Source organism: Heterodontus francisci, chromosome 1 (assembly GCF_036365525.1).
Source record: "Heterodontus francisci isolate sHetFra1 chromosome 1, sHetFra1.hap1, whole genome shotgun sequence".
NCBI lineage: Eukaryota > Metazoa > Chordata > Chondrichthyes > Heterodontiformes > Heterodontidae > Heterodontus > Heterodontus francisci.
The window spans coordinates 287520882-287538289 of NC_090371.1; the positions used below are offsets into that span (position 1 = coordinate 287520882).

Below are 17408 nucleotides of genomic sequence, written 5' to 3' on the forward strand. Positions count from 1 at the left end.
AGTGGGGTGCCACAAGGATCAGTCCTAGGGCCTCAACTATTTACTATCTATATTAGTGACTTGGAGGAAGGGACAGAGTGTAATGTATCCAAATTTGCTGACAATACAAAAATAGGTGGGAAGGCATGTTGTGATGAGGACACAAAGAATCTGCAAAGGGATATAGATAGGTTGAGTGAGCAAAAACTTGGCAGATGGAGTTCAATGTGGGAAAAAAAAAGGCAGATTTAGATGGCGAAAGACTACAAAATACTGCAGTACAAGGGATCTGGGTGTTCTTGTACATGAAATACAAAAAGTTAGCATACAGGTGCAGCAAGTAATTAGGAAGGCAAATGGAATTTTGGCCTTTATTGCTAGGGGGTTAGAGTTTAAAAATAGGGAAGTCTTGTTACAACTGTACAGGGTGTTGGTGAGGCCACACCTGGAGTACTGCATACAGATTTTGTCCCCGTATTTAAGGAAGGATGTGCTAGCATTGGAGGCAGTTCAGAAAAGGCTCACTGGGCTGATTCCTGGGATGAAGAGGCTGTCTTATCAAGAACGGCTAAACAGCTTAGGCCTTTATTCATTGGAGTTTAGAAGTATGAGCGATGATCTTATAGAAACATATAAGATTCAAAGGGGGCTTGACAGGGTAGATGTTGAGAATATGTTTCCACTGGTGGGGGAATCTCAAACTAGGGGACATAGTTACAGAATAAGGGGGTCACACATTTAAAACTGAAATGCGAAGGAATTTCTTCTAAGGGTGGGGAATCTCTGCAATTCTCTACCTCAGACTTGTGGAGGCTAGATCACTAAATATACTTAAGGAGGTAGATAGATGTTTGAAATCTCGGGGAATCAAGGGTTATGCGGAGCAGGCCCGAAGGAGGAGTTGAGGCCTGGGACAGATCAGCCATGATCTTATTGAATGGCGGGGCAGGCTTGAGAGGCTGAATGGCCTACTCCTATTTCTTATATTCTTAAATCTGCGCCGGGCCATGAGGTTACACATCGTGGTTGAATACAACTTTGCTGCTGCTGATGGACCACAGCACGTCATGGATGTCCAGTTTTGCATCGCTAGATCTGTTCGAAATTGTTTCCACAAGGACTGCAACCTGCCATAAAATCAGCACCTCGAATTCCCATACCAGTTTTTGGGAAGCATTTAGTAGGGTGTTGGTAGATTGTGTAGGACATTTACCGAAATTTACTGTTAGAGGATACAGCAGGATATAGATCGGTTGGAGACTTGGGCGGAGAAATGGCAGATGGAGTTTAATCCGGACAAATGTGAGGTAATGCATTTTGGAAGGTCTAATGCAGGTAGGAAGTATACAGTAAATGGCAGAACCCTTAGGAGTATTGACAGGCAGAGAGATCTGGGCGTACAGGTCCACAGGTCACTGAAAGTGGCAATGCAGGTGGATAAGGTAGTCAAGAAGGCAATCGGCATGCTCGCCTTCATCGGTCGGGGCATAGAGTATAAAAATTGGCAAGTCATGCTGCAGTTGTACAGAACTTTAGTTAGGCCACACTTAGAATAATGCGTGCAATTCTGGTCGCACACTACCAGAAGGACGTGGAGGCTTTGGAGAGGGTACAGAAGAGGTTTATCAGGATGTTGCCTGGTCTGGAGGGCATTAGCTATGAGGCGAGGTTGGATAAACTCGGATTGTTTTCACTGGAACGACGGAGGTGGAGGGGCGACATGATAGAGGTTTACAAAGTTATGAGCGGCATGGACAAAGTGGATAGTCAGAAGCTTTTTCCCAGGGTGGAAGAGTCAGTTACTAGGGGACATAGGTTTAAGGTGAGAGGGGCAAAGTTTAGAGGGGATGTGTGAGGCAAGTTCTTTACAGAGGGTGGTGAGTGCCTGGAACTTGCTGCCGGGGGAGGTGGTGGAAGCAGGTACGATAGCGACGTTTAAGAGGCATCTTGACAAATACATGAATAGGATGGGAATAGAGGGATACGGACCCCAGAAGTGCAGAAGGTTTTAGTTTAGGCAGGCATCAAGATCGGCGCAGGCTTGGAGGGCCAAATGGCCTGTTCCTGTGCATCTAATATTTCTAGGGCCACTTCCTTAAGTACTCTGGGATGTAGATTATCAGGCCCTGGGGATTTATCGGCCTTCAATCCCATCAATTTCCCTAACACCATTTCCCTACCAATACTGATTTCATACAGTTCCTCCTTCTCACTAGACTCTATGTTCCCCAACATTTCTGGGAGGTAATTTGTGTCCTCCTTTGTGAAGACAGAACCAAAGTATATATTTAATTGGTCTGCCATTTCTTTGTTCCCCATTATAAATTCCCCCATTTCTGACTGTAAGGGACCCACATTTGCCTTCACTAATCTTTTTCTCTTCACAAGTCTATAGAAGCTTTTACAGTCAATTTTTATGTTCCCTGCAAGCTTACTCTCATACTCGCTTTTCCCCTTCTTAATCAATCCCTTTGTCCTCTTTTGCTGAATTCTAAACTGCTCCCAATCCTCAGGTTTGCTGCTTGTTCTGGCCATTTTATATTTCTCCTCCTTCGATCTAATACTATCCTTAATTTCTTTTGTAAGCCATGGTTGAGCCACCCTTCCCGTTTTATTTTTGCGCTAGACAGGAATGAACAATTGTTGTAATTCATCCATGCGCTCTTTAAATGCTAGCCATTGCCTATCCACGGTCAACCCTTTCAGTAACGTTCCCCAATCTATCATAGCCAACTTGCGCCTCATGCCTTCATAGTTTCCTTTATTTATATTCAGGACCCTAGTCTCAGAATCAACACTCTCACTCTCCATCTTAATGAAGAATTCTATCATGTTATGGTTGCTCTTCACCAAGAGACCTTACACAAGATTGTTAACTAATCCTTTCTCATTACTCAATACCCAGTCTAGGATGCCCTGTTCTCTAGCTGGTTCCTCAACGTATTGGTCCAAAAAACCATCACGTACAGACTCCAGGAATTCCTCCTCTGCAGTATTATTGCTAATTTGGTTTGCCCAATCATTATATCGATTAAAATCACCCATAATTACAGTTGCACCCTTACTGCAATGCATCTCTAATTTACTGTTTAATGGCATCCTTGACATCACCACTGCTGTTTGGGGGTCTATATACAATCCCCACCAATGTTTTTTGCCCCTTGGTGTTTCTTAGCTCCACCCATCCAGATTCCACATCAGGATTCTCTGAGCCAATATCCTTCCTTACTATTGTATTGATTTCCTCTTTTACTAACAACGCTACTCCACCTCCTTTCCCTTTCTGCCTGTCCTTCCTAAATATTGAATACCTTTGGATGTTCAGTTCCCATCCTTGGTCACCCTGCAGCCATGTCTCCGTAATCACAACTATATCTATTTACGCGGCTAATTCGCCTACCTTATTGTGAATACTCCACACATTGAGAAACAATGCCTTTAGACTTGTCTTTTTAACATTCTTAATCATCTTACTCCCTTAGCCTTGGTCTCTCCCGAGGAGAGACCAAGTGGGCCCACATCAGAGACGCCATCTATGAGTCAGCTTTGACCACCTACGGCAAAAGTGCGAAGAGAAATGCAGACTGGTTTCAATCTCATAATGAAGAGCTGGAACCTGTCATAGCTGCTAAGCGCATTGCACTGTTGAACTACAAGAAAGCCCCCAGCGATTTAACATCCGCAGCACTTAAAGCAGCCAGAAGCACTGCACAAAGAACAGCCAGGCGCTGCGCAAACGACTACTGGCAACACCTATGCAGTCATATTCAGCTGGCCTCAGACACCGGAAACATCAGAGGAATGTATGATGGCATGAAGAGAGCTCTTGGGCCAACCATCAAGATGATCACCCCCCTCAAATCTAAATCAGGGGACATAATCACTGACCAACACAAACAAATGGACCGCTGGGTTGAGCACTACCTAGAACTGTACTCCAGGGAGAATGTGGTCACTGAGACTGCCCTCAATGCAGCCCAGCCTCTACCAGTCATGGTTGAGCTGGACATACAGCCAACCAAATCGGAACTCAGTGATGCTATTGATTCTCTAGCCAGCGGAAAAGCCCCCGGGAAGGACAGCATTACCCCTGAAATAATCAAGAGTGCCAAGCCTGCTATACTCTCAGCACTACATGAACTGCTATGCCTGTACTGGGACGAGGGAGCAGTACCCCAGGACATGCGCGATGCCAATATCATCACCCTCTATAAAAACAAAGGTGACTGCAACAACTACCGTGGAATCTCCCTGCTCAGCATAGTGGGGAAAGTCTTTGCTCGAGTCGCTCTGAACAGGCTCCAGAAGCTGGCCGAGGGCGTCTACCCTGAGGCACAGTGTGGCTTTCGTGCAGAGAGATCGACCGTTGACATGCTGTTCTCCCTTCATCAGATACAGGAGAAATGCCGTGAACAACAGATGACCCTCTACATTGCTTTCATTAATCTCAACAAAGCCTTTGACCTAGTCAGCAGACGTGGTCTCTTCAGACTACTAGAAAAGATTGGATGCCCACCAAAGCTACTAAGTATCATCACCTCATTCCATGACAATATGAAAGGCACAATTCAACATGGTGGCTCCTCATCAGAGCCCTTTCCTATCCTGAGTGGCGTGAAACAGGGGTGTTCTCGCACCCACACTTTTTGGGATTTTCTTCTCCCTGCTGCTTTCACATGCGTTCAAGTCCTCTGAAGAAGGAATTTTCCTCCACACAAGATCAGGCGGCAGGTTGTTCAACCTTGCCCGTCTAAGAGTGAAGTCCGAAGTACGGAAAGTCCTCATCAGGGAACTCCTCTTTGCTGATGATGCTGCTTTAACATCTCACACTGAAGAGTGCCTGCAGAGTCTCATCGACAGGTTTGCGGCTGCCTGCAATGAATTTGGCCTAACCATCAGCCTCAAGAAAACGAACATCATGGGGCAGGACGTCAGAAATGCTCCATCCATCAATATTGGTGACCACGCTATGAAAGTGGTTCAACAGTTCACCTACCTAGGCTCAACTATCACCAGTAACCTGTCTCTCGATGCAGAAATCAACAAGCGCAGGGGAAGGCTTCCACTGCTATGTCCAGACTGGCCAAGAGAGTGTGGGAAAATGGCGCACTGACACGGAACACAAAAGTCCAAGTGTATCAGGCCTGTGTCCTCAGTACCTTGCTCGATGGCAGCGAGGCCTGGACAACGTATGTCAGCCAAGAGCGACGTCTCAATTCATTCCATCTTCGCTGCCTCCGGAGAATACTTGGCATCAGGTGGCAGGACCGTATCTCCAACACAGAAGTCCTCGAGGCGGCCAACATCCCCAGCTTATACACACTACTGAGTCAGCGGCGCTTGAGATGGCTTGGCCATGTGAGCCGCATGGAAGATGGCAGGATCCCCAAAGATACAGTGTACAGCGAGCTCGCCACTGCTATCAGACCCACCGGCCGTCCATGTCTCCGCTTTAAAGACGTCTGCAAACGCGACATGAAATCCTGTGACATTGATCACAAGTCGTGGGAGTCAGTTGCCAGCATTCGCCAGAGCTGGCGGGCAGCCATAAAGACGGGGCTAAAATGTGGCAAGTCTAAGAGACTTAGTAGTTGGCAGGAAAAAAGACAGAGGCGCAAAGGGAGAGCCAACTGTGCAACAGCCCCGACAAACAAATTTCTCTGCAGCACCTGTGGAAGAGCCTGTCACTCTAGAATTGGCCTTTATAGCCACTCCAGGCGCTGCTTCACAAACCACTGACCACCTCCAGGCGCGTATCCATTGTCTCTCGAGATAAGGAGGCCAAAGAAGAGTCATCTTAGCATTATTTCGCACTATGGCCCTCTTTGTTTCTTGCCCTTGATTTCTATGCCTTCCACTTTTGCCTTTTTCTTTCCTGTCTTTCGTTTCTATTCTTGTTTCCTCCTCCTCCTCAGTCTCCCTGCTCAAGTTCCCATCCCCCTACCATTCTAGTTTAAATCCTCCCAACAGCACTAGCAAATGCCCCTGCGAGGACATCGTTTCAGGTCCTGCTTGGGTGCAACCCGTCCCACTTGTACAGGTCCCACCTTCCCTACAACCGGTCCCAATGTCCCAGGAATCTAAAACCCTCCCTCCTGCACCATTTCTCCAGCCACGCATTCATCTGGTCTATTTTCCTGTTGCGATACTCACTAACACGTGGCACAGAAGTAATCCTGTGATTACTACCTTTGAGGTCCTGCTTTTTAATTTAGCTCCTGACTCCTTAAATTTATCTTTCAGAACCTCATCCCTTTTTCTACCTATGTCGTTGGTACCGACATGCACCACGACCACTGGCTGTTCATCCTCCCCCTTCAGAATGTCCTGCAGCCGCTCAGAGACATCCTTGCCCCTCGCACCAGGGAGGCAACATATCATCCTGGAGTGTTGTTTGCGACCACAGAAACTCCTTCCTATTCCCCCTACAATTGAATCGCCTATCACTATGGCTCTTCCAGTCTTTCGCCCCCCCATGCTTTGCAACAGAGCCATCCTTAGTGCCACAAACTTGGCTGTTGCTGCTTTCCCCTGGGAGGTCATCCCTCCCAACAGTATCCAAAGCGGTATATCTGTTTGAGGGGGGATTGCCACGGGGGATTCCTGCACTACCTGCCTGCACCGACTACTCTGCCTGGTGGTCACCCATCCTTTTTCTGCCTGTGCAGCCATTACCTGCCGTGCGACCACCTCGCTAAACGTACTAGCCACGACATCCTCAGCATTGCGAATGCTCCACAGTGAATCACAGAGATTGGACACTCTGCTTTCATTTTTAGATGCAGAACGAGAAGACCTAACAAGGCTACTCACAGCATTAAAGAGTCTGTAGGGATAAGCCAGGAAGTACAAACTTCGCCACACATAATGTGGATGTAGAGGAATCCTCTCCTATAAAACAGCATCCTTACTGCTCAAGTCCAGAGAAACAGGCCCAGGTAAAAGCAGAAGGCGCAGTGGTTAGCACCGCAGCCTCACAGCCCCAGCGACCCGGGTTCAATTCTGGGTACTGCCTGTGTGGAGTTTGCAAGTTCACCCTGTGTCTGCGTGGGTTTCCTCCGGGTGCTCCGGTTTCCTCCCACAGCCAAAAGACTTGCAGGTTGATAGGTAAATTGGCCATTATAAATTGCCCCTAGTATAGGTAGGTGGTAGGGGAATATAGGGACAGGTGAGGATGTGGTAGGAATATGGAATTAGTGTAGGATTAGTATAAATGGGTGGTTAATGGTCGGCACAGACTCGGTGGGCCGAAGGGCCTGTTTCAGTGCTGTATCTCTAAATGTTGGAAAACCATCTAATTGAACCCAGTCAAAGTAGCTGGACTTCCCCAGTGGCATTAGTGCTTAAACCTGCCTGTTCAACTGGACTCTGTACATACTACAGAAAAGTTAATGCATTAACAAAGGCAGACTCCTACCTAATTCCTCGCTTGGAAGACTGTATGACAGTGGGCAGTGCCACACTTCTTACCAAAATAGATTTGTTAAAGGGATATTAGCAAGTTCCTTTCACACCCCAAACTGAAGAAATATCAGCCTTTGTCACACCAGACAGTCTTTTCCACTGTTGAGTGATGCCATTTGGGCAAAAAGTGGCCTTTGCAACCTTTGAAAGAGTAATGAATCAAGTGATAGCCAGTGTTCCTAACTGTGTAGTCCACCTTGATGTGCTGGTATACAGTGACACTTGGAAGGATCAGTTGAAACAACTAAAAGCTCTGTTTAGAAAACTACAATTGGCTGATTTAGTACTAAATCTTGCCAAAAGTGAATTTGCAAAAGCAAGAGTGACCTACCTCGGCATATAGTAGGGCAAGGACAAGTGTTGCAAGAACAGCCAAAGTTCAGGCATTGGTGGAGTTACCTACCCCTAAGACTAAGTGAGAAATCATGAGATTTTTGGGAATGTGTAGTTTTTACCACAAGTTTGTACCAAATTTTAGTACTACAGCTACTCCACTGACAGATTTACTACAGAAAAGGAAAACCAAAGTAGTGTAGTCAAGGGAGCGTCATACATCTTTTGAGAGGCTGAAAGCCATTTTGATTAATGAACAGTGTTGGCAAACCAAAATTTCACTAAGCCCTTCAAGGTAGCAATTGATGTTAGTGACCTGGGGTCGGTGCAGTCCTGTTACAAGACCATGAGTCAGGTATAGAAAGGCCAGTGGAATACTTTTCCAAAAAGCTAAATCGACACCAAAAAAGATACTCAACAGTGGTGAAAGAAACCCTAGGTTTATTATTGGCTGTTAAGCATTTTGAAGTCAATGTCTGCCATGACTACCGAGGGACACTGGTATATACTGATCATAACCCCCTACTGTTTGTGGAAAAATTTGAAAACCAGAATGCCAAACTATTCCGATGGAGTTTATTATTGCAACCTTATCACTTAAAGGTTATCTCCATTGCAGGCAAAAAATGTAATGCTTTATCCAGAATCTAACTTTTGAGTTATCCGAGTGCAAAGATGGTACAAAGTAGAACTGTATTAACTACAGGTAAAGAGTGTATGAGTGTGAACATGTGTTTTGAAATTGTCTTTTTTTCACATTTTGTAATGAAACACATTTAAAAATGGTGTTTCATTCCTCCAAAGGTGGAGGCGTTATGAGCGCTTCCACTTTTTTGTTAAATTTTGAAGATTTGTGGTTTAAAACTGAAAAGGGGTCCATGAATTTTTTTTTTTTTTAAACAGCTGTCACTGAGAGGTCTGGACTGTAAACAGTTACTGGTAGGCACCTGTCTTCAAATAATTACCCAGAACGGGTTATTTTTCACTTGGGGAAGATGTTTGCAGAGAAGTAACAGGTCAAGATTTATAGCGGTCAGGAAGCTTGACTCCTGACATTGTTTATGGTTTCGCTTTGGACAGTGAGTCGGGATATGGACAATGGTTTCAAAAGACATGGGAGAATATTTGCCAAGAGAGCAACACCCAGCTCAGTCTGTTCCATCTCGAGAAGCTGAGAAGCAAGTGTAAGAAACAATCTGAAACCTCTGGCTGCTGCGTCTTTTTTCCTGGAGAGCCTGCCCAAACTTATCTTCAACGTTGCCCGACAAGAACTGTTCTAAGAAGATCCCAGTGACGGCTGTCTATACGTATTTGGGACGCCAAACCAAAAAAGATTTCTGACATCTTTTCTTATCTTCTCTTTTTTCTTCAAGTATTAGCAAGTATTCTGGCCAACATATTCTTTTCTGGGTTTTTTTTTAATACTAGAACTCTAAAGAGTAAATCTCTATTTTTCGATTAACCGTTGTATGATGTGTGTGTGTGTGTGAGGGACTAAGGTAAAAATGGAACTTTTATATTTCAATCTGTGTGTTTGAGGGGCTAAGGTAAAAAGGGAATGTTTACACTTCAATCTGTGTGTTTATGCTTTGCTTTATTACTGGCTAAGACTTGGTTTATAATAAACTGATAACTTTGCTGTTTATTAAAGAAACCTGGTTGGTGTGTTTTATTCTGGGATAAAAATAGAGTCGATGATTAACCGTATTGCTGTGGGAAAAAATTTAAATACATGTTGTGACCTGTGGAGAAGTGGAACTATAATAACAGTGCACTCCTCCTGCCTCGGTCGTAACACTATCGATACTATCTATATCTCTGCAGCTTCTCTGTGACTTCCCCACAGCATACCTTTCCACTTACCTTTGTATCATCAGCAAACCTAGATACTTCACTATCTGTCAGTTTATCTGAGTCATTAACAGATTGTAAATAGCTGAGGCCCTAGCACTGATCCTTGCGGCATTCCACTACTTACTGCTTGCCAACTTGAAAATGCCCCATTTATGCCCACTGTTTGCTTCCTGTCCGTTAACCAATCCTCTATCCATGCTAATAAATTACCCCTAACTCCATGAGCCCTTGTCTTGCCTACTAACCTTTTGCATGGCATCTGATCAAATGCCTTTTGGAATAAGTTGAGTAAAACAAAGCCAAATCATATTAATCCGTACATCTTTTAATCTAGGTATTTTTGCTGAAAACAGAGACATTCCGTCAAAGTTTTTCGTGTTGTACTCATCAGGACAATTCGCATGCGTTTTCCGCTGTTCGCAATGGGCAAGGTACAGACCGTACCCAACCAGCCCATGCTTGCAAAACTCAAAACGGTGTCCAACATTAGATGTGATTCCGCGTTTGGACAATATTTGCTAAATAATCCTCAGTGTGCTAAGAATTATGCTGACAACCGATTTAATATTGTCAGTCGGGCTTGCAGTGTGGCACATTTGCACATACTGGAAGCTACATGTATTAACACACAGGGCCCTATTCTTTGCATTCAGAAAGAACATGTACACACATTGTGCCTTTTTCAGCTAAACAAAATAAGTGACAGCCATTCGCTGGTTCATTCTTCAGGGCAATGCCTTGACCAGAGTCAAGCTGCCTGGTTTAAATTTCAAACGAAGCTTGGCAGTTAACTGTCAGCCACCATAAACTGGTGCATTCTCCATGGCAACGCCTCTACCAGAGTCCACTTGCGAACCAATCAGCACTCTCTTTTCATAAAGTATAAATTTTTTGCGTCCCTTACATTGGTATTCTTGCGATTTGTCCTGATGTGTGCAAGACGAAAGGTTTCGACAAAATGTCTGTTTTCAGCAATACTCAAGTGATGTAATATCAAACGACTATAGGTATTTTTGTAAAACTTGAATAAAAATCTAAGATGTGAACAAAAAACTGAGTGAAGCATAATTTAAAGGAAAAAACAATATCAGTATTAATGAAATAGGTTTAAAAAAAGAGAAACTGAACAAACTGAAAATATCAGTACATGTAAATCCATCCTCACATGATAGATTCCTACCTCAAATAGATTAGACAGTGAAGATACCAATTGAGGACACCAAGCATTTCCTCCTCCGCAATTGCAGAGATATACTAAGTTCATACTCGTTTAATTTGTAGCACTTGACTTGAGCAGCATTGCCATCCCGAGATTCAGGTCACCAGCTTCAACTCTCAGCCAAGAAATAGTACATGACGAGAGACCCAAAGGTAGGAAATCTTCAAAAATAGACCTTTTAAATGGAAATTAGAAACATAGGACTAAAAGTAGGCCATTTAGCCCCTCAAGTCTGTTCTACCATTCAGAGATCATGGCTGATTTGCAACCTAATTCCATATACCCACCTTTGCCCCATACCCCTTAATACTTTTGTTTAACAAAAAACTATCAATCTCAGAGTTAACAACTGATCTGGCATCAACTGCCATTTGTGGGAGAGTTCCAAACTGCTACCACCCTTTGTGTGTACGAGTGTTTCCTAATTCCACTCCCGAAAGGTACGGCTCTATTTTTTTAAGACAATTCCCCCTAGTCCTAGAATTACCAGACCACAGAAATAGTTTCTATCTACTCTATCAGTTCCTCTTAATAACTTGAAAACTTCAATCAAATCACCTTTTAAACTTCTAAATTCCAGGAAATACAACCTTGTTTATGTAATCACTTCTTGTAATTTAACCTTTGGAGTCTAGGTATCATTCTGGTAAATCTACACTGCATTCCCTCCAATGTTAATATACCCAAGGTATGGTCTCAGAACTGCTCACAGTACTCCAGTATTAACCAGGACTTTGTATCGCTGTAGCATAACTTCTACCCCCTTGTATTCTAGTCCTCTAGATACAAAAGCCAGCATTCCATTAGCCTTTTTGATTATTTTTCCTGTAGCTATTCATGACATTTTAATGATCTATGTTCATGGACTCCCAATGTTTCTAACTTTGCCACCATTTAAAATGTACCCTGCTCTATCCTTTTTAGGTCCAAAGTGGATAACCTCACATTTTTTACACTGAAATCTATTTGCCACTTTTGCCACTTCACTTAGTCTATCAATATCTCTTTGTAATTTTATGCTTCCATCTATACTGCTTACAATGTCGCTATCTTTGTGTCAAAGGCGAACTTCGATAATATGGCTTTCTATCCCATCATCTAATTTGTTAATACATCAAATAGTTGAGGCCCCAACACAGATCCTTACAAGACATCACTAGCCCCATCCTGCCAATTAGTGCCTGCCCATTATCCATACTCTGTGTTGATTTTGATATCTCTTGCAAGTTTCATTTCATACTCTCTTTTTGTTGCTCTAACTACCTGTTTTACGCCCCCTTGCTGTTATTTGTATAGCTCCCACTCACTAGTACCAGTGCTAGTTTTTGCATTTTTCTAATTTTTTTTATTGTTTGATGTGGTCTCTTACCTCTTGAATTAAACAAATTAAAATCAATTTTATTTGTTAACATGCAAATGAAATTAACAAAATATTTATTTTTTGAGGGCTTACAATAGAAAACTATTACTATACACTATTTTAATTTATGGCCATTACCGTCTCTCTCGGTCCGTGCACAAGACTGCGATGGGTTTTTCTCAGAATTCTGGCTTGTACCTATCTGATGATTTTGTGATCGTACACCAGGCAAGCTGCAAGATGTGGTTAAATCTAGAGAAATAAAAGCAATACAGGTAATATTTCAAAGGTTAATGGTTCAAAAGCTACCAGCAAGTTTATAAAATAAATAGAGACAGCTTCTTACTCTATCTCCAGAAAGATAATCTATTTGAGCACAAAATTTATTTTAAGATACACGTTCCAAAATAAACGTGAAGCAAATTTACACTGCATCTGCACAAACAGGTTTGGGCTGCGGAAAAACCATGGCTGCTCCCCCACTCAGGCATCTGGTAAAATAGCAGTGGTGCCCCAATGACATCACTGGTGCATGATCTGCATATTTAAAGAAGAACCCTGCTGACTTCGAGTGGGTGTCCTGGCTGCCTGCAAATTCAAATTGCAGTTTTCCAGATCATTGCAGAAACAGAGTGGGTAAGTCCTGTCTTTAATTTAATTGCCCCTCCATCCATCTCATTTTCTGCCAGGTCGATGTACTTAAAATCGATCCAGAAGAGTCTACTCCAGAAATACAGCAGAAAGCTCAAATATTCTTGCACCAAACCATACCTAAAATATACCTCCTATTGACCAATCTTCCCACTGAATTGTAAATCAAACATTAAACAAGCCTGCAGCTCTACACATTGATGATCTAATTACTATCACTCCCCATCAAAACTGATCTGTGATGAGCACTCTTTTCATAATGTCATGCAACATATTCATCATGCTGCATTCATTTGACGTAGAAATTTTTTTTGCAATTGTGCTTTTTTGGATGGTTTTGGAGAATTGGGTTTGACAGCATTTTCAGAAGACTAACTTTTCTTTTATACTCTAAATCCTGTATCCTTCATGCTAATTAAATGGTATGGTCTCAAAACTTTGAACTAACTATAGGGACTCAGCAGGGCACAGCAAGTGTTCTGCTTGTACTTGTCCCAGTTGCTAATAGTACTGCCCATAGCATGGTATGTCTTTCTCACATGTGATTATTTGTATACAGGATTATAGCGTGGTGTCTGGATTATAAAATCAGCTGTACCAAAAAGGAAACTCTAGGGCCTCTGTCTCCTCTAGAAAACTGGGACTTTTTGCATTTAAAAGGATGGATAATGGTATACATTAACAGTGAGTATTTGGATGGGCATGTCTTGTGTAACTTTTGGGTACTTTATAAAATCAACTATTACAATAATGCTAACAGAGAATCTAACCAAAACCAATATGCTCCCTCTAATATTTTGTACAAAGATAGGAATTTAAGAATGAACATGTTCACTTGGTTGTTATATTTACTACAAGGTTATGTCTCTCAAACCAGCTACATTAACAATGCAAGTGTCAGCTTACGCTGCATTGCTGCTTGAGTAACCCACTTTGTCAAAATGGAATGCAAGTTAGGCTTTAACGTAATCAGCTCCCTAATCAACGAGAAGGATAGCTTTGCCCAATTACCTTCAGTTCTAGTCTAAGACTTGCAGGGGAAAAGCAGGAATGCTGCCTCCCAATCACTAGTCATTAAAGTATTATTGTGGGTGAGAGAATTTTTGCCAAGCATGGCTCACTGCTACTAGCAGAGGAGGAAGAGAAACAAAACAGCTTATTAATACTGTTCATATTGTTGCCGCCACTGGTCTCGCCGTATGGTATAACAAGGAGCAGATGAAGAAGTTCTTCCACAGCACATTACTCAAAACAAAAAATTCAGTAACGTTCATACGGAGTGATTATTTTAACAAAACATTTACGAACATACGAATTAGGAGAAGTAGGCCATTTGGCCCCTTGAGCCTGCACTGCCATTCAATATCATGGCTGATCTGTTTGTGTCTCCAATTCCACACTCCCATCTACCCCCGAAAACCTTCGATTCCCTTGCCTAACAAGAATCTATTAACCTCCGCTTTAAAAATATTCAATGACCCCGCCTACACCACCTTCAGAGACAGAGTTCAAAAGTCGCACAAGCCTCAGAGAAAAAATTACTCCGCATCTCTGTGCTTAAAGGGCGACCCCGAACTTTAAAACAGTGCCCCCTAGTTCTTGGCTCACCCACAAGAGGAAACATCCTTTCCACATCTCCCTTGTCAAGACCGTTCAGGAACTTATATACTTCAATCAAGTCTCCCCTCACTCTTCTAAACTCCAGTGAAAACAAGCCTAGTCTGTCCAACCTTTCCTTATAAGGCAACCAACTCATTCCAGGAATCAATCCAGGTATCAATCTAGTAAACCTCCTCTAAACTGCCTCCAACGCATTTACATCCTTCCCTAACTAAGGAGACCAAAACTGCACAGTATTTGAGATGTGGTCTCACCAATGCCCTGTATAACTGAAGCATAACATCCTTACTTTTATTTTCAATTCCTCTCGTAATAAAAGATAGCATTTCATTAGCCTTCTTTATGACTTGCTATACCTGTATACTAACTTTTTGTGACTCATGCACAAGAACAACTAGATCCCTCTACACCTCGGAATTCTGCAGTCGTTCACCGTTTAAGTAATACTCTGCTTTTTTATTCTTCCAGCCAAAGTGAACAACTTCACATTTTCCCACATTATACTCCATCTGCCAGACTTTTGCCCACTCACTCAACCTACCTATCTCGGTCTGCAACCTCATGTCCTCTTCACAACATACTTTCCTACCTATATTTGTGTCATCTGCAAATTTAGCTACCATGCCATCACTCCCCTCATCTAAGTCATTGATATAAAGTGCAAAAAGTTGTGGCCCCCGCACAGACCCCTGCGGGATTCCACTCTTCACATCCTGCCAATCAGAAAAGGATCCATTTATGCATACTCAGTATTCTGCCAGTCAGCCAATCTTCTATCCATGCTAACATAATACCCCCTACACCATGAGCTCCTACTCTGCACAATCAACTTTTATGTGACACCTTGTCAAATGCCTTCTAGAAATCCAAATACAGTATGTCAACAGGCTCCCCTTTATCCAGAGCATGTTACTCCTTCAAAGAACTCCAATAAATTGGTTAAACATGATTTCCCTTTCACAAAACCATGCTGTCCTGATTACCTTGAGTTTTTCTAAATGCCCAGCTATAGCCTCCTTAATGATCGATTCTAACACCTTCCCCACAACAGACGTCAAGCTAACTGGCCTATAGTTACCCGTTTTCTGCCTCCCCCCCACTTCTTGAATAGAGAGGTTATATCTGCTACTTTCCAGTCTGATCGAATCTTTCCAGAATCTAGTGAATTTTGAAAGATTAACACCATCGCATCTACTACCTCGTTAGCCACCTCTTTTAAGACCCGAGGATGAAGCCCATCAAGATCCAGGGACTTGTCAGCCCACAGCCCCATCAGTTTGCTCAGTACAGCTTCCCTGTGACTATGAATTTACAATGTTCCTCTTTTCCTCCCACCTCCTGATTTACAGCTATTAGTGGAATGTTTTTTGTATCTTCTACAGTGAAGACAGAAGTAAAATATTTGCTCATTTCATCCGCCATTTCCTTATTATCTGCTATTAACTCCCCATTCCCACTCTCTACAGGACTAACACTCACTTTTACTTACTCTTCCTTTTTAAATACCTGTATAAACTCTTGCTATCTGTTTTTACATTTCTAGCAAGCTTCCTCTCAAACTTTAATTTCTTGCTCCTGATTAACCATTTAGTCATTCTCTGCTGTTCTTCATATTCTGACCAATTATCTGACCTGCCACTCGTCTTTGCGCAATTATATGCCTTTTCCTTTGATGCTTCCCTCAACTTCTTTAGTTAACCACGAATGGTGGGTCCTCCCCGTAGAATGCTTCTTTGTAGTAGGAATATACTTATTTTCTGAAACATCCCCTTAAATGTCTGCCACTGCTTCTCTATTGATCTATCTCCTAGCCTAGTAACGCAGTTCGCTTCAGCTAGCTCAGCTTTCATGCCCACATAATGCCCTTATTCAAGTTTAAGATACTAGTCTCAGACTCACTATTCTCTCTTTAATACTGGATGTAAAATTCAATCATTGTGGTCGCTGCTACCTAGATGTGCCTTTACTCTGAGGTCATTAACTACTCCTGTCACATTACACAATACCAAGTCTAATACAAGTTGCTCTCTGGTTGGTTCCACAACGTGCTGCTCTAAGAAACTATCTCAAAAGCATTCTATGAACTCATTATCCAGGCTACTGTTGCCAATCTGATTTTTCCAGTTTATATGTAAATTAAAATCACCCATGATTTATCGTCCCGTTATCACAAACACCCAGTATTTCTTCTTGTCTACTTCGTCCTACATTGTGATTGATGTTCGGGGGCCTGTAGACCATTCCCACTAGTGACTTCTTTCCCCCACTATTCCTCATCTCCACCCAAACCAATTCTACATCCTGATCTCCTGAACCAAGGTCATCTCTAACTATTGCACCAATGCCATCCTTGATGAACAGTTCTACCCCTCCACCTTTACTTAGCTTCCTATTTTTCTTGAATGTCATATACCCCTCGATATTCAGGACCCAATCCTTGTCATCCTGCAGCCACGTCTCCGTAACGGCTATAAAATCATATTCAGTTACTTCAGTGTGCCGCTATCAGTTTGTCTACTTTGTTATGAATGCTAAGTGCATTCAGATACAAAGCCTTTAGTTTTGTCTTTTTGTTATCTTTGTAACATCTAGTCTTCATTGTTGGTGCGATCTTGGGTTTTTTCTCTGTCCCTTCCTGCCATTCTCTGACCTTCATTTCCCATATTACTATTCTGCTCTCCTACCTTGACTCTACCCCTTGATTGCTACATCTAACCAAGCTTGATCCCTCTCCCCCCGCTTGTTTAGTTTAAAGCCCTTTCTATTTCCCTAGGTATACTATTTGCTAGAACACTAGTTCCAGCGCGGTTCAGATGTAGACCGTCCCAACGGTACAGCCCCCACTTTCCCCAGTGCAGGTGCCAGTACCCCAAGAACCAAAACCCACTTCTCCCACACCAGTTAAAACCAATTTTACAAATTAATAGA

General features: G+C 42.8%; 1 protein-coding gene across 1 annotated transcript in view; it reads right to left on the minus strand.

The window, feature by feature from the left end:
* wdr32 (WD repeat domain 32) overlaps positions 1-17408 on the minus strand; it is a 128560-nt gene that overhangs the window by 71077 nt on the left and 40075 nt on the right. Inside the window, exon 5 of the mRNA XM_068047430.1 lies at positions 12348-12461. Within this exon, the coding sequence (XP_067903531.1) occupies positions 12348-12461 (114 nt within the window). The remainder of the gene's footprint in view (positions 1-12347; positions 12462-17408) is intronic.